This window comes from Salmo trutta, chromosome 40 (assembly GCF_901001165.1).
Source record: "Salmo trutta chromosome 40, fSalTru1.1, whole genome shotgun sequence".
Classification (NCBI taxonomy): domain Eukaryota; kingdom Metazoa; phylum Chordata; class Actinopteri; order Salmoniformes; family Salmonidae; genus Salmo; species Salmo trutta.
The window spans coordinates 16,143,643-16,161,239 of NC_042996.1; the positions used below are offsets into that span (position 1 = coordinate 16,143,643).

The 17,597-nt window shown below is 45.0% G+C and overlaps 1 protein-coding gene across 8 annotated transcripts in view; it reads right to left on the reverse strand.

Moving 5' to 3' along the window:
• LOC115180476 (DENN domain-containing protein 5B) overlaps window positions 1–17,597 on the reverse strand; it is a 77,949-nt gene continuing 60,352 nt past the window's right edge. For 2 of the 8 annotated variants that reach the window (XM_029742603.1, XM_029742598.1), the window contains 15 exons: window positions 15,954–16,104; window positions 13,990–14,083; window positions 12,694–12,825; window positions 10,815–10,967; window positions 10,353–10,440; window positions 8,322–8,403; window positions 8,012–8,140; window positions 7,796–7,917; window positions 6,939–7,084; window positions 6,111–6,152; window positions 4,192–4,498; window positions 4,016–4,098; window positions 2,493–2,619; window positions 1,707–1,881; window positions 1–970 (listed from right to left, as the gene is read on the reverse strand). In XM_029742603.1, the coding sequence (XP_029598463.1) occupies window positions 787–970; window positions 1,707–1,881; window positions 2,493–2,619; window positions 4,016–4,098; window positions 4,192–4,498; window positions 6,111–6,152; window positions 6,939–7,084; window positions 7,796–7,917; window positions 8,012–8,140; window positions 8,322–8,403; window positions 10,353–10,440; window positions 10,815–10,967; window positions 12,694–12,825; window positions 13,990–14,083; window positions 15,954–16,104 (2,015 nt within the window). In that variant the 3' untranslated portion in view covers window positions 1–786. The remainder of the gene's footprint in view (window positions 971–1,706; window positions 1,882–2,492; window positions 2,620–4,015; window positions 4,099–4,191; window positions 4,499–6,110; window positions 6,153–6,938; window positions 7,085–7,795; window positions 7,918–8,011; window positions 8,141–8,321; window positions 8,404–10,352; window positions 10,441–10,814; window positions 10,968–12,693; window positions 12,826–13,989; window positions 14,084–15,953; window positions 16,105–17,597) is intronic. The other 6 variants (XM_029742604.1, XM_029742601.1, XM_029742605.1 and 3 more) reach the window with 4 other exon arrangements.

Genomic DNA, 17,597 nt, shown 5'->3' on the forward strand with positions numbered 1-17,597 from the left:
GTGTTTGTGTCCACCAAGATCTGCTAGCCAATCACAAAGCAGAACAAAGATCCAGCCCAACACAGTAGGTGTTTCTGGAATGAACCAACATCCAATCAAAAAGCTGCATTGCACACAACTCAGTGTAGTGCTGAAAGCAGATGAGTCCAGTTTTTCTTTCCATGGTAGTCATCTTCATCCAACTGATGAAGTTTCACCCACAGATATTCCCAGTGCAGAGACTATGGAGAGGCAGCAGGGGCAAACAGTCACTTTCTGTTTTGGTTTCCTTTCTCCTGGCCTACTATGACCCACAGGCATGCTTGCTAATGCTAACACTAGCTGAAGTTGGAGCAGGATCCAGCAGACAGAGATGGCAGACAGGCAAAGATAGGATCTCCATCACACAGGCTAAAAGTGTCCATTGAAGAGCTACCTACAGTGGGCTACACACATCTAGCACATAGGGAAACATCCACGGGTTTTCTTTAAAAACAGTCCCTTCTTATTAAATATCAAAAAGGATATTTTCAAAACCACAAGCTATGTAATAATAATACTGCATCATCACTCATCAATGATTCAAAGCCCAAGCTTCTGTTCTGAAGCAGTGGAATTGATTGCTTTGGTAGCGAACCGTCTCTGGTCTCTTTATAAAGTCCTCAGTCTTTACTTCCTCCCTATAAGACTTTTCCCAGAGTGAATCAGCTGAAGTCGACAGTGAAAGGGCAAAAGGGAACAGAGCAAGGGTTTGTGGGTAATGTAGTCCTGGACCCCCCCCCCCCCCCACAGGCTGTGTGGTAGGGGTTAAAGGTCGATGCCCTTGACGAGCGAGGCCTCCAGGGTGATGGGGAAGTCGTGGAGAGTCTGCAGGACAGCGATGAGAGCGTTGACCGTGGTCCGGTCCCGCAGCAGAGCAGACTCCTCGTACATCCGCTGGATCACTGGACACTCCACCAACAGAGGGAGCCACTGAATCAGCAGACGATCTCTGCAAAGCGAGAGGAGATAATTAGGAGTATGTTTGCTAAACATTTGGTTCCATGTCACCAATGAGACTATTTAGAAGTGTGATGTTGATTCCCAATACAGACATCTAGATGCTTTGTGCCAATAACAACTACAGCTCAATTTTTTTATTTAACCTTTAACTAGGCAAGTCAGTTAACTTTTTAGTGAGAGGGGGTAGTATTCGGAAATTCAGATGAATGACGTGCCCAAATTAAACTGCCTGCTACTCGGGCCCAGAAGGTAGGATATGCATATTATTAGTAGATTTGGATAGAACACACTCGGAAGTTTCTAAAACTATTTGAATGATGTCTGTGAGTATAACAGAACTCATATGGCAGGCAAAAACCTGAGAAAAATCCAACCAGGAAGTGTGGAAATGTGAGGGTTGTAGTTTTTCAAGTGATTCCCTATCCAGTATACAGTGACTTAGGGTTCATTTTGCACTTCCTAAGGCTTCCACTCGATGTCAACAGTCTTTAGAACATTGTTTCATGCTTCTACTGTGAATGGGGCGAGAATAAGAGGTCCTGGAAGTAGATGAGTGAGAAAATGACATGAGCTCAGTGGCGCGCACTCCTGTGAGAGTTAGCTGTGTTCCTTTTCTTTTTTGAAGACAAAGACAAAGTAACCTTTCAGTTACTGGCCCAATGCTCTAACCACTATGCTACCTGTCGCCCCATCTCTGTCTCACTGCGTGCGAGTTGTGCCCTCACCTTGCCCCCAGGCAGACAAGCAGCTGGAACTTGCCGTCCTTGCCAATGTTCCTGGGTGAGGAGTTGATGGCACTGACATAGTGACAGAGAGAGACACAGGTCAGGCCCAGGGGCTCAGCAGTCTCCTGCATGTCCCCCATCTGGTCTGCTGACTCCATGTAAGCCACCGCCTTCTCTGTAGCGGGCGAGAGGAAGAGATATGTTAGGGAGGTGGGGGCAGAGGAGGAGAACAGGAAGAGAAGAGGGGACATGGAGGTAGGGCCTACTATAGAAGAACTTTGTAACAACTGCTAAAAAGAGGTTTATAAATACATTTGATTGATTGATTGATCTAGAGAGTATGTCAGGGGTTCAAGCTCCATTATATTTGAACCTTTGATCTGTGCAAGTAAAGTGCTCTATGGAAACCATAATCTCATATCCTTTATCATATCAGTCAAAAGCTGTGTTATGAATATTAATAAAAGGATGAAGCAGCCGTTTCATATGACCGCTAAAGCAGCTACCTGCGGGGTTACTTTGAGTATCAAAGGGACTTTTTAAATGGACTATTTTATTTCCATTGGGGAAGTACAGTATGCGATATCCTAGTTTTCACCACTAGAGGGAAGCCTATTACATAGATCTATAATCATACCATAAAGATGGATAGCGGGTGCACTTTAGCACCTTCATAGAAGAATAACCCCACAATCCATCTAAATGTATCATACGCAGGGAGAATGATGTGGTATTTCTAGGTTATTCCACTAGATGGAGGCAACGGTGTGTAGGTAGGCCACTCACCCACAAAGTCCCAGACAAAGACAGTCTTCTGGAAGAGGCGGGCGGACTTGAAGCCGTTGTGGAAGAACTGCTCCAGAGCCCCGACCAGACCAACCTCCCCACACAGCAGGATGGTCAGACTGCCCCTCTGGAGAGAGGGAGAGAAAGAAAGAGAGAGGGAGAGAAAGAAAGAGAGAGGCAGATGTTCAGAAAGAGAGCTTCCGCATCATTTCATTAACCTTTGAGACTTAAAAAAAGGTACCAATTGTTGATTCTCAAACAACGAACATGATGCAACACTACCCTTTTGAAGCACCAATTAGAAACAGTGAAATGTTCACTTGAAATCAACATAACATTCCCTTTATTCTCATATTCCCCCTCACAGAGTTCACCAGCATGTGACAGTGGAGAGCATTTATACAGCACTATAAAGGCCTTTTTCCTCCGAAGGCCCTTACATTAGCTGCGGCTAATGCTATACTATACTATTTCTCCAGTGAAAGTCATGTAGATGCTGAGTTAACGGCTCTCTCCAGGGGTTTAGACTTGTTTCACTTTCATCAGTTGTATATACGGGATACGCATGGTATACATCGTCCAATGAAATGCTTACTTGCAGGTTCCTTCTCGACAACACAACAATAAGAAATAGTAACAAATAATAATACCAACATAAAGTAAATGGCTCAGTAGAATAGAATATAGATTTTAGCATAACCATAATACAGGAAGGCACAATTTATAGCCCAACACGTACACGTGTATTGGGGGAAGTGTATAAATTGAGCAGAATAATAAGTCTGGTAGCAGCAGTTGTGATATGTGCTAAAGTGTAGAGAATCAGACCAGGTGGTCAGTCCAGTTCAAGAGTTCAGCAGTCTGATGGCTCGTAGAGAGAAACCGTCTCTGAGCCTGTTGGTATCGGACCTCATTCTCCGATACCGTCCGCCTGACGGTAAGGTAGAGAACAGCTCGTGGCTGGGGTGTGTGGGGTCTCTATCTATCCTATTGTTGCTCTGACAGGGGTCTGTTAGTGACTGGGGCTACGCGCCAGCCATTTAGACATTTCCTATTACTGCATGAACTTCCTCAATAGAAACACCATTATAAACAGAGCCATAAAACAGACTCACATAATGAACACTGCCACTTGAGTGAGTGAGTGAGTGAGTGAGTGAGAGAAGCTGGAGGGGAGCACAGAGAGAGTAATTCTACAGAGAGAAGAAGAGTATATTTAAAGAGAGAGTGTGCAGACAGGGGGTTGAAGGGATTGTTAAGCACTAGAATGAGTTCATCGTGTTCATAATGAAAGAGAAACAGCATCTGCTCTCTGCCCTGACATAATTCCCCAGACAGAGCAACTCAGAGACTATTAACCTGCCAGATGAGGAGAGTCAAAAACTGATTATACAGACCCTTCACTGTCTGAACTCAAATGAACAGATTCATTGGAGAACATGCAGCAGGTGCTTGTTATTTTCTTCTCTCAGGTCGGTCTCACACTTTCTCTAACACACACACACACACACACACACACACACCTCTTTCTCAGGCTTGTGGAAGTGTTTGCAGATGATGTTCACTGCCTCGCCGATGGCCTCCTGGATTTGAGCTGAGGTGGGCTCTGCAACGGAAGAGACAAAAAGTGAATATCTATAGTTATGTCAACAGTAAATCAGGTATTGGTCATGTCATGTCATGAAGGGATGTTACTCACTGTATCCGCGTCCTCCCATCGAGGTGATGCTGGAGCGTCTGGTCTGACCCGGCGAATGCTGCATGTCGGGCGTGCGACACCCTCTCCCACAATCCTCATCTGCGTTGGGCAACGCCAGCTCACCAATCAGAACGCGCTCCAGACTGCCGTCGTCCACGCCTTTGCCAAGCCACCGCCCACACGGGAACTTGTAGGTGTGGCCTGTGATCTCGTTGCGGACCATGACACAGTCCACCAACCATTTAGCCAGCAGCCCAGAGTTATCATGACCCAACTGGACTGTAGTCAGCTTACCCAGGTTTTGACACTATAGAGAGAGACGAGAGAGAGAGAGAAATCAGCATCAAGATGTCATGTTTTTTCTATGTTAATTCACAACGATAATTCAGAAATCATTTGTTAACGACAACAGTATGACTGTTAATTCTATAACTATGCAGTGTAATCCTCTATCGAATCTAGTCCTACTTATCTAGCCAATTGATCAACTAAAAGTCTACATTAGACCAATATACAGCCAATGACAGGTGAGAATTCCTACAATATGCCCTTGAATGCCACTTAGGAGAAAGTTGCGTCCCCGTTCCAAACCCTTTAGTTGAAGGTGAGCTTGGTGCATTGAGTGAGATTTGGCATTGGTCCTGAGGATTCCTGGGTCCTGAGATCCTCAAAAGGTTCTACAGCTGCAACATCGAGAGCATCCTGACTGGTTGCATCACTGCCTGGTACAGCAATTGCTCGGCCTCCGACCGCAAGGCACTAGAGGGTAGTGCGTACGGCCCAGTACATCACTGGGGCTAAGCTGCCTGCCATCCAGGACCTCTACACCAGGCGGTGTCAGAGGAAGGCCCATAAAATTGTCAAAGACCCCAGCCACCCCAGTCATAGACTGTTCTCTCTACTACTGCATGGCAAGCGGTACCGGAGTGCCAAGTCTAGGACAAAAAGGCTTCTCAACAGTTTTTACCCCCAAGCCATAAGACTCCTGAACAGGTAATCAAATGGCTACCCGGACTATTTGCATTGTGTGCCCCCCCCCAATCCCTCTTTCACGCTGCTGCTACTCTCTGTTTATCTTATATGCATAGTCACTTTAACTATACATTCATGTACATACTACCTCAATTGGCCCGACCAACCAGTGCTCCCGCACATTGGCTAACCGAGCTATCTGCATTGTGTCCCACCACCCACCACCCGCCAACCCCTCTTTACGCTACTGCTACTCTCTGTTCATTATATATGCATAGTCACTTTAACCATATCTACATGTACATACTACCTCAATCAGCCTGACTAACCGGTGTCTGTTTGTAGCCTCGCTACTTTTATAGCCTCGCTACTGTTTTTCACTGTTGTTTTTATTTCTTTACTTACCCATTGTTCACCAAATACCTTTTTTGCACGATTGGTTAGAGCCTGTAAGTAAGCATTTCACTGTAAGGTCTACACCTATTGTATTCGGCGCACGTGACAAACTTTGATTTGATATGCATAACATCAGCATCATGTCAAGGAAATGTCAATGTAATGCTGAACTACACTAAGTGGCATTCAAGGACAAACACATAACTCTTCATAAATCTAGAACACCATCAATACACTATAACCAACAGACAGTACCCAGACCAACCCATCGTTGATGAAGCTCTCAACCCAGAGAGAGAGCTGGGTCGTATTCATTAGGCCACACCGTAGCAAAAATGTTTTACAACGGATAACAGAAAAAGGAGTGTTTGTTATTGGACAACTTCAGGTAGACCCTCCCCTGTTTCAGTCAGTTTTCTTCCGTTTGGTTCCGAATGAATACGACCCTGGAGTCTATGGTACACAGTGAACATTGGGTCTGGGATGATCCAACTGGGTCCGGTGGAGAGGGGGAGGGAGGGAGAGAGAGATAGGGAGATGGCGTTTCTAACCTTGAACATGGCGTCGATGTGAGTGTGTGGCCTGAAAGCAGACTGGGGGAGATGAACACACGTGTTAGGACATGATGGACAGCATGAGTGGGAGAGGATGGACTTGGGTTGCTGGTTTCTAGTAGACTACCCTTCACCAGGCTACAAACCAGGTGTGTACCCAAACCACCACCATTGTAGCAAAGCTCCTCTAGAGAGATGCTCTACAAAGCTATACTGAATAGTTAGCCATCACACAAACTGCTCACAAAGCCACAAAGAGCTACCACCCAACACTAGTGAACACGGCACCACTCAGATCAATAGAGACTATAAAAAGGCTCAGTAGGTAGAGACATGCACTTCCTGTGAGGAAGGAAGTAGGAAAGAGGGGAAAAAAACGAGAAGTCTGGGTCCATCCGCTCATTGTGCCCGGCAGCATCTCACAGAGTTAACTACTATTCAAGCACACTTCCAATATCTACCAAGTGGAATCAGCTACATGACCCCAACTTCTAACTCATCAACCCTGGCTCTGAGGGGAAGGTATCAGAGCAAATAGTCACGCAAAGATGAATGAATGGATAAATGAACGAGTGAATGAGATTAGTAGTAAGTATGGAATGGTAGAGAGTGAGTTAGTCAGTCTTCCGCCTTATGAGACCATGCGAGATCATGCCACAAAAAGGGAACAGTCGTCCACTTCACCCCAGTGGGCACCGAACAATGACTCAGTGACGTTCTCAGCAAAACCATCAATCAATGCTGATATAACCTTGCTGCAGAACGTCACAGAGACATGAGAGGAGGCGTGGGGGCCCTGGCTGTAGGGTCATAGTTCAGACTCACATCAAAGGTCATCTCCAGGACGTTCTTGGTGATCTGCCTGACGCCCGAGTCGCCCAGCTCACCCGACACACACACCCACGGGTTGGAGGTCGTCATGGCGTTGCTCAGCTTCTTGATGGGGATGATGACAGCGCGGTACGGGATCACTGCAGGGACAAAAAAAAAAAAAAGTATTTCAGTTCAACACAGAAAGAATAAATGTATTCTTATTTTTATAGTAAAAATATAACTAGGGCAAACTGAAATCAGGGACATTTCAGTGGCTTGCACTGCTTTAGAGTAATAATTAATTTATGAATTTTACTATAACAAATGATCCCAGTTTCCTCTAACGGCAGGCAAGGGTTCCAGAGAAAGCAAACCCAGGGCTATTGATGATGTGTGTGTGCGCGTGTATGCGTGTTAGAGAGACATTTTTTTTATGGTGCTGATCAGTGCAAACTGCTATGTGAATAATGTAATCCTGCTCTCAATCTTTGATTACATGTACATAGCCTCATGCTTTACTCAGGTTAATACCGTCTCTGCCATTGGTCCAAGTTAAAGTCCTATAAATCTACATTAACATGAACCTCCATGGAAAACAGTGATCGGCCAAGGCAAGCACACCAATTAGGACTCTCCAAAGCCTACCGTCCATCCCCTCCCCAGTGGCTGAGTGGAAAGGTTTGCTGTTGTTGACTTGTGGTAAGTTAAAGTGGTTGACTTGTAGTTAAATTGTTTTAGCTAGTGCGCGGACTGATCGAGGTCGGTCAACCGTCTTATGATGTGACTGTTCTGTATAGGTTGTGGTAAATTAGTGGTTATATTATGGTCATATTGAGGTTGAATTGTGGTTATGTTGAAGTCCTACTCACTGATGGTGGTGAAGACACTGGTGAAACAGAAGTAGTCGACAGTGTTGAGGGAGAGCAGGTGAAACAGGAACTGCTCCTTCTCCTCCTCACAGCGCAGGAAGGCGTAGCGCTTATACAACTTCCTGGAAACAACACAGCACACACGTAATACACATTAACCATGGCTTAGACACTGTCGATGTGAATAATATTGTGTGTTTATGTGTGCGTGCGTACTTGGTTAAGGCTTGGCGGGACAGCAACTGTTTGAGGTGTTGTGAGAGCAGCTTCTTCTCCAGAGACAGACGGATCCAGGCCCTCGCTCTGCCCACATCCGTCTTTATCGCCCCCATACTCTGGATGTGCCTGAGAAAGGGAAGGAGGGAGGAGTGGGGATGTGTGAGAGAAGGTGAGGTGGTAAGAATAAAAAAATAAATAACAGCATATAACAAAACAAATTGTTGACTTACATGGATAAAGTTGGGAGATAATACCATCTAACTATGTAACATCGTAATGTACAGGTTCAGTGGTGGGGAATTCGTACCTCATATCCTGTATGACGGACGCTCGCAGCGATGGCATCCCTATTGACGACTCAGACTTTCGTCTCTCTGGACCGTTTGACACTGTGGGAGGGAGAAAGCAGCACACACACCTCAGCTTTGGCAGCGCTCCCATTGAAATCAGATGCCACTGGAGTGTGAAAGGTCCGTAGATTAATTTTAACACAGGAGTAGAATTTCAAATGGAGTATTTCATGGGATTCATTGGCTATGGATAGTGTGTGACTGAATGGATTGAGGGTAGGAGGCACATGTGTTTTATGTCAATGTTGTAGATTAAATGGACCATGTAAGGTGTGTGTGTGTATATATATTCTGCTCAAAAAAATAAAGGGAACACTTAAACAACACATCCTAGATCTGAATGAAAGAAATAATCTTATTAAATACTTTTATCTTTACATAGTTGAATGTGCTGACAACAAAATCACACAAAAATAATCAATGGAAATCCAATTTATCAACCCATGGAGGTTTGGATTTGGAGTCACACTCAAAATTAAAGTGGAAAACCACACTACAGGCTGATCCAACTTTGATGTAATGTCCTTAAAACAAGTCAAAATAAGGCTCAGTAGTGTGTGTGGCCTCCACGTGCCTGTATGACCTCCCTACAACGCCTGGGCATGCTCCTGATGAGGTGGCGGTTGGTCTCCTGAGGGATCTCCTCCCAGACCTGGACTAAAGCATCCGCCAACTCCTGGACAGTCTGTGGTGCAACGTGGCGTTGGTGGATGGAGCGAGACATGATGTCCCAGATGTGCTCAATTGAATTCAGGTCTGGGGAACGGGCGGGCCAGTCCATAGCATCAATGCCTTCCTCTTGCAGGAACTGCTGACACACTCCAGCCACATGAGGTCTAGCATTGTCTTGCATTAGGAGGAACCCAGGGCCAACCGCACCAGCATATGGTCTCACAAGGGGTCTGAGGATCTCATCTCGGTACCTAATGGCAGTCAGGCTACCTCTGGCGAGCACATGGAGGGCTGTGCGGCCCCCCAAAGAAATGCCACCCCACACCATGACTGACCCACCGCCAAACCAGTCATGCTGGAGGATGTTGCAGGCAGCAGAACGTTCTCCACGGCGTCTCCAGACTCTGTCACGTCTGTCACGTGCTCAGTGTGAACCTGCTTTCATCTGTGAAGAGCACAGGGCGCCAGTGGGGAATTTGCCAATCTTGGTGTTCTCTGGCAAATGCCAAACGTCCTGCACGGTGTTGGGCTGTAAGCACAACCCCCAACTGTGGACGTTGGGCCCTCATACCACCCTCATGGAGTCTGTTTCTGACCGTTTGAGCAGACACATGCACATTTGTGGTCTGCTGGAGGTCATTTTGCAGGGCTCTGGCAGTGCTTCTGCTGCTCCTCCTTGCACAAAGGCGGAGGTAGCGGTCCTGCTGCTGGGTTGTTGGCCTCCTACGGCCTCCTCCACGTCTCCTGATGTACTGGCCTGTCTCCTGGTAGCGCCTCCATGCTCTGGACACTACGCTGACAGACACAGCAAACCTTCTTGCCACAGCTCGCATTGATGTGCCATCCTGGATGAGCTGCACTACCTGAGCCACTTGTGTGGGTTGTAGACTCCGTCTCATGCTACCACTAGAGTGAAAGCACCGCCTGCATTCAAAAGTGACCAAATCATCAGCCAGGAAGCATAGGAACTGAGAAGTGATCTGTGGTCCCCACCTGCAGAACCAGTCCTTTATTGGGGGTGTCTTGCAAATTGCCTATAATTTCCACCTGTTGTCTATTCCATTTGCACAACAGCATGTGACATTTATTGTCAATCAGTGTTGCTTCCTAAGTGGACAGTTTGATTTCACAGAAGTGTGATTGACTTGGAGTTACATTGTGTTGTTTAAGTGTTCCCTTTATTTTTTTGAGCAGTGTATATATAAGTGTGTGTGTGTGTGTGTGTGTGTGTGTGTGTGTGTGTGTGTGTGTGTATGTGTATATATATATATATATATATATATATATATAAAAAAGTGTGTGTGTGTGTGTCTTACCTGGTGACTCTGCCTGCTGCTGCTGCTGCTCCAGTTTCTCCTCTCTGGCCTGGTAGTGCAGCAGGTGGGACCACAGAGCTGACTTCCCCTACAGAGGTCACAGTCCAGAGGTTAGAGGTCAACCCACACACTGTTAATAGCCAATACACTCCCTAATACAATAGCTAATACATTCACTAATACTGCTAGACTATAGATCGAGGATTACCAGTCAATAAGCCTAATGAAATAGGGTCATATGGATTATAACACCTGATTAACCAAAGTGTTGGTAGACTGACCTCTCTGACCTATAGCAGGTTCTTCCAAGTAGAGCACTGAGCATGAGAGTGGGTTTATATTGTAAATGCAATGTTGTCATTACAATAAAACCTGATTAATGAGAGAGAGAGAGTGTGCATGTATGTGTGTTTCTGTTCAGTGCATGTGTGTGTATATGCACGTGTGTGTGTGTCTACAGACCTGTTTGACCTGCAGGCCGTGGCTCCAGATCCTCTCCAGCAGGTCACAGAGGGAGGCGATGAGAGTGTTCTCCTCCAGACCTGTGATGTTGGCCTCCCCATGACCCAGCTCCACTGCCTCCCTGCCCATCTTCTCCACCAACATACGCTTAGTCTGGAGACAGGAGACACAGAAACATGGTCAACACAACATGACCCCTACACATAGGATACAAAAAACATGTTTGTAGACAGGACCAAATCCCCTCGTAACATGAATACATTAAACACAAAATTGCACCGATATACAGTACCAGTCAAAAGTTTGAACACACCTACTGATTCCACGTTTTTTCTTTATTTTGGCTATTTTCTACATTGTATAATAATAGTGAAGACATCAAAACCATGAAATAACACATATGGAATCATGTAGTAACCAAAAAAGGGTTAAATCCAAATATATTTTATATTTGAGATTCTTCAAAGTAGCCACCCTTTGCCTTGATGACAGCTTTGCACACTCTTGGCATTCTCTCAACCAGCTTCATGAGGTAGTCACCTGGAATGCATTTCAATTAACAGGTGTGCCTTGTTAAACGTTTCTTTCCTTCTTAATGCGTTTTAGCCAAATCAGTTGTGTTGTGACAAGTTAGGGTGGTATACAGAAGATAGCCCTATTTGCTAAAATACCATATTATGGCAAGAACTGCTCAAATAAGCAAAGAGAAACGACAGTCCATCACTACTTTAAGACATGAATGTCAGTCAATCCGAAACATTTCTTCAAGCGCAGCCGCAAAAACCATCAAGCGCTATGATGAAACTGGCTCTCATGAGGACTGCCACAGGAGAGGAAGACCCAGAGTTACCTCTGCTGCAGAGGATAAGTTCATTTGAGTTACCAGCCTCAGAAATTGCAGCCCAAATAAATGCTTCAGAGTCCAAGTAACAGACAAAATCAACATCAACTGTTCAGAGGAGACTGTGTGAAATCAGTCCTTCATGGTCAAATTGCTGCAAAGAAACCACTACTAAAGGACACCAATAATAAGAAGAGACTTGCTTGGGCCAAGAAACACGAGCAATGGACATTAGACCGGCGGAAATCGGTCCTTTGTTCTGATGAGTCCAAATTTGAGATTTTTGGTTCCAACCGCTGTGTCTTTATGAGACACAGAGTAGGTGAACAGATGATCTCTGCATGTGTGGTTCCCACTGTGAAGCACGAAGGAAGAGGTGCGATGGTGTGGGGGTGCTTTGCTGGTGACACTGTCAGTGATTTATTTAGAATTCAAGGCACACTTAACCAGCATGGTTACCACAGCATTCTGCAGCGATATGCCATCCCATCTGGTTTGCACTTAGTGGGACTATCATTTGTTTTCAACAGGACAATGACCCAAAACACACCTCCAGGCTGTGTAAGGGCTATTTGACCAATAAGGAGAGTGATTAAGTGCTGCATCAGATTACCTGGCCTCCACAATCCCCCGACCTCAACCCAATTGAGATGGTTTGGGATGAGTTGGAGCGCAGAGTGAAGGAAAAGCAGCCAAGAAGTGCTCAGCATATGTGGGAACTCCTTCAAGACGGTTGGAAAAGCATACCAGGTGAAGCTGGTTGAGAGAATGCCAAGAGTGTGCAATGCTGTCAAGGCAAAGGGTGGCTACTTTGAATAATCTAAAATCTATTTTGATTAGCTTTTTTGGTTACTACATGATCCCATATGTGTTATTTCATAGTTTTGATGTCTTCACTATTGTTCTACAATGTAGAAAATAGTAAAAATAAAGAAAAAAACCTTGAATGAGTCGGTGTGTCCAAACTTTTGACTGGTACTGTACATTGGATACACACAGCAACTGCAACCACAATATATTTCACCTGTACAGACTCACCTTCATGCGACACTCCTTGAGTAGTCCCTCTACAAACTTCCAGTTGGTCTGAGCGATAACGGCAGGTGAGAGGTCAGACAGCTTGGGCTGACGGAGGTTCTTCCCCAGGCTCCGAGCCTCTTGCATGTACTTCTGATGCAGACAGACACAGAGCAACAGTCAGTTCTGTCTATAAAACTCTACACCCAATATGAACCATTACAGGTGGATGGAGGGACATTTCTCAGTTGGGTCAAACTTTAAGAGGTTGTGTAAGGGTAGGGGTGATGGTAGACATTGATCAGAGAGAGGACTGCGGTTTTGTACAGTCTTGAATACCTTTTAACAAACATTGGGTTGTGGTGAGGGGTTATGTGCTTGTAGAGAAAACAAGACAAAGTGAAAATAAAAATGTTCTGTTTTCTGGTAACTTCTCCACAGTGTTTTGAGGCGCTAAGCCCATTTCAGTGACACACTGGTGAGTTCAGTCTAGTTGACTTAAATTGGCTTGAGTCTGAAATGAGTCTGCCGTCTTAGAGTTTGTATCCGTTACGATTCAGTAATTCCTTCCTTCATCTCTCTCCTCCCTACAGAGATCATACAGTAGATACAGAACTGTAAAAGGGTGGGAGGAGGAGAGATGAGGGAAAACAAGATCCTCTGCAGAGCCATGACTCACTCTCTTCAGTGCTGTTGACTTTAACTAATGTAACAGGCACATGAGTGATCTATCAAACAGAGCCACTGTGTGTGAGCAAGCAGGGATTGTGTGTGTGTGTGAAGCAGGACTGGAGTGGGAGCCGTCTTGGGGGTAGGGGTAGTTTTTAAAGGGTTAGTGGGACGGTCCGTGAGGGGGTCCATCACTCCTCCACGTACCAGGCAGCACTCAGAGGCAGACTTTTTTGGTGGTTTGAGAGGCGGGGGAGACGCCTTGTCCCACTCCCAAAACGCCATGGAGTTCTGCAGGACTAGACACCCCTCTACCTGCTGAGAGGTGGTACGGCCCAACCCCAACACACAGGACCCACAGAAAAGACAGGAACGAGAAAAGAAAGGAAAAGCACCATGCACATGAATGCACAGGACATTCAAATAATAGAAAGAAACTAAGAAAACAAAAGTAGTAAAAGAGAAAACAAGCTACAGAAACAAACATGACATCAGTTAAGACGGACAGGCTTTGAAAACGGAACAAAGCGGAGAACAAGCTCTCAAAATAAATCAAATAAGAAGGAACATAAAGGCATGCTATGGAACCAGAGGAAGAGGAGGAGGAGAGAGGATGAAGAGGGAGGGATGTCTGTGTCGTGTCCGTACCTCTTTGAGGTCGTTATCTAGAGTCAAGTGTTCTGTTTGTTGTCTGTGACGGTCTTTCCTGCGCTGAGCCGTAGCGGTACGATTGGACCACCTGCTGACAGACACAACACTGTTAACCGTATAAACATTTATATAGACTCTCCTCACCTACATATTACAGATGGAAGATTAGGGATAAACATTAGTTAACTTGGACTACATCACCGTAGCACAACTGTAGCGTATATACAGTTGAAGTCGGAAGTTACCATACACTTAGGTTGGAGTCATTGAAACATGTTTTTCAACAACTCCACAAATTTCCTGTTAAACTATAGTTTTGGCAAGTCGGTTAGGACATCTACTTTGTGCATGACACAAGTCATTTTTTCAACAATTGTTTACAAACAGATTATTTCACTTATAATTTCCTGTATCACAATTCCAGTGGGTCAGAAGTTTACATGCACTAAGTTGACTGTGCCTTTAAACAGCTTGGAAAATTCCAGAAAATGATGTCATGGCTTTAAAAGCTTCTGATAGGCTAATTGATATCATTTGAATCAATTGGAGGTGTACCTGTGGAGGTATACCAAGGCATACCTTCAAACTCAGTGCCTCTTTGCTTGACATCATGGGAAAATCAAAATAAATCAACCAAGACCTCAGAAGAAAATTGTAGACCTCCACAAGTCTGGTTCATCCTTGGGAGCAATTTCCAAACGCCTGAAGGTACCACATTCATCTGTACAGACAATAGTATGCAAGTATAAACACCATGGGACCACGCAGCCGTCATACCGCTCAGGAAGGAGACACGCTCTGTCTCCTAGAAATGAACGTACTTTGGTGCGAAAAGTGCAAATCAATCCCAGAATAACAGCAAAGGACCTTGTGAAGATGCTGGAGGAAACGGGTACAAAAGTATCTATATCCACAGTAAAACGAGTCCTATATTGACATAACCTGAAAGGCCGCTCAGCAAGGAAGAAGCCACTGCTCCAAAACTGCCATAAAAAAGCCAGACTACGGTTTGCAACTGCACATGGGGACAAAGATCGTACTTTTTGGAGAAATGTCCTCTGGTCTGACGAAACAAAAATAGAACTGTTTGGCCATAATGACCATCGTTATGTTTGGAGGAAAAAGGGGGAGGCTTGCAAGCCGAAGAACACCATCCCAACCGTGAAGCACGGGGGTGGCAGCATCATGTTGTGGGATGCTTTGCTGCAGGAAGGACTGGTGCACTTCACAAAATAGATGGCATCATGAGGGAGAAAAATTATGTGGATATATTGAAGCAACATCTCAAGACATCAATCAGGAAGTTAAAGCTTGGTCGCAAATGGGTCTTCCAAATGGAAAATGACCCCAAGCATACTTCCGAAATGGTGGCAAAATGGATTAAGGACAACAAAGTCAAGGTATTGGATTGGCCATCACAAAGCCCTGACCTCAATCTTATAGAAAATTTGTGGGCAGAATTGAAAAAGCACGTGCGAGCAAGGAGGCCTACAATCCTGACTCAGTTACCCCAGCTCTGTCAGGAGGAATGGGCCAAAATTCACCCAACTTATTGTGGGAAGCTTGTGGAAGGCTACCCAAAACGTTTGACCCAGGTTAAACAATTTAAAGGCAATGCTACCAAATACTAATTCAGTGTATGTAAACTTCTGACCCATTGGGAATGTAATGAAAGAATTAAAAGCTGAAATAAATTATTCTCTCTACTATTATTCTGACATTTCACATTCTTAAAATAAAGTGGTGATCCTAACTGACCTAAAACAGGGAATATTTCCTTGGATTAAATGTCAGGAATTGTGAAAAACTGAGTTTAAATGTATTTGGCCAAGGTGTATGTAAACTTCCGACTTCAACTGTATTACGTTCATAGCCGTTCTATGTTCAAAACATTACACATTTTTTCCCAGAAACAATGCCCGTCATTGGTTGGCTCTTCGGTAATGGCATCATATACTCACTTGTTATTGGTGGGTCCGACTGAGAGCACGTCAGACTGCAGCTTGGGGAAGAAGCCTTGCTCATATTTGCCCTGTCCAATCTTCATATCCAAGAGGTGGGGGTGGATGGCTGTGTGGTCGATCTTCAGCAGCCGCTGTTCGATGGCCTGGGCTGGAGAGGGAGATCAAATCAAGAGAGGGAGATTTGAGTAATGCCTTCTTTTGGTATAACCATTACTTGAGAATAAATGTACTACAATGCTAAAACTAAACCTTTGAGTTCACTTTGAATGAAGAGACATACACACAAAGACACACACACCTACGCAAGCGCACACACACACCTACACACAAAGACACACACACCTACGCAAGCGCACACACACACACACACACACACACACACACACACACACACACCCCAATAAGCTGCCACTCTTGTGCTCCTCTACACAAAGCTTAGCAGGACATCAAAGCATTGTTTTTGTTCAATTCATCTCACTGCTTGCTCTGTCTTTCTCGGTCTCTCTTTTGGTCTTTCTGTTCTCTCTCCAAACCTACTTCATTCTCGAACCATTTCCTTTCTTTCTTTAACGAACACAAGGTAGAGAGAACAGACGCAGTACACCTCAACCCGAACCAACAGGCACCTGTCAATTAACCCCTGCTCGCGGTGATAAACAGCGCATCTGTTGGTGAGGTCCTTTTTTACATGGCAGATATGAGCTTTTTTTTGTCTACCAAAACCCTCTGAATTTATCTTCCAATCTCAGTCCTCTGTTTGTCAGACAGGAGAGAGAGGAGCACCGGAGCGACATTAAGCAGAATAAAATAGTTTCTTTTGTGTGTGTAATTGGGGAACTGCACACGCCACCACCTCTGAAAGAACTCTCTCTGAACAATTAGGCTTTTACAGCATTTACAATCTGCCAATGTCGGACCCTGTGAATTGACTTCTCGTATACCTGTAGTGCGCACGCGCAACACACACACACACACACACACACACACACACACACACACACACACACACACACACTTCATTGTCTGTGAGAGTGTCTGGTCAGGTCTTTTTTTAAGCTTAATTAGAACTCATTTGGCTTGCCCTTGTTAAGTCTCAGATTGCTGCTGCGTAGGCAAAAGGAAGTGAGGAAGCCAGACTCAGGACTGACTCAGTGGGGTAGGGGAGGCAGGGGTGTTTTGGGGGAAGCGTGTGTGTATATGTGCGCGAGAGAGAGAGAGAGAAAAAGAGAGCGTGAAGGAAAGAAAGAGAAATAGAGCGTAGAAGAATGAGCTTTGTGAGGTGAGGCTTTCTTTGAGACAAAGACAAAAATGGGCAGAAAAGGCAAAGGGGAGCACCTGCTGAGTGGAGAGAAGTCTGCTGTTTCTAATAAACACATGAAATAGAGGTCAAGAGGGGGAAGATGATGATGAGACGGAAAGTAATAGGATGGATGTGGAAAGAGATGGATTTAAAGTGAGTCCTGTGTGACCTCTTAAAGCATCGTTGATATGCCAGCCAGGCAGACAGACTGACAGACAGCAGTCATCTACAGCATGCTGATCAGACAGACAGCACAGAGAGCACATTCTCATTCAAGCCCAATCTTTCAATTAGTCCCTCTCCTCTACCCATATTTCTCTGTTAACTACCAAAAACTCATT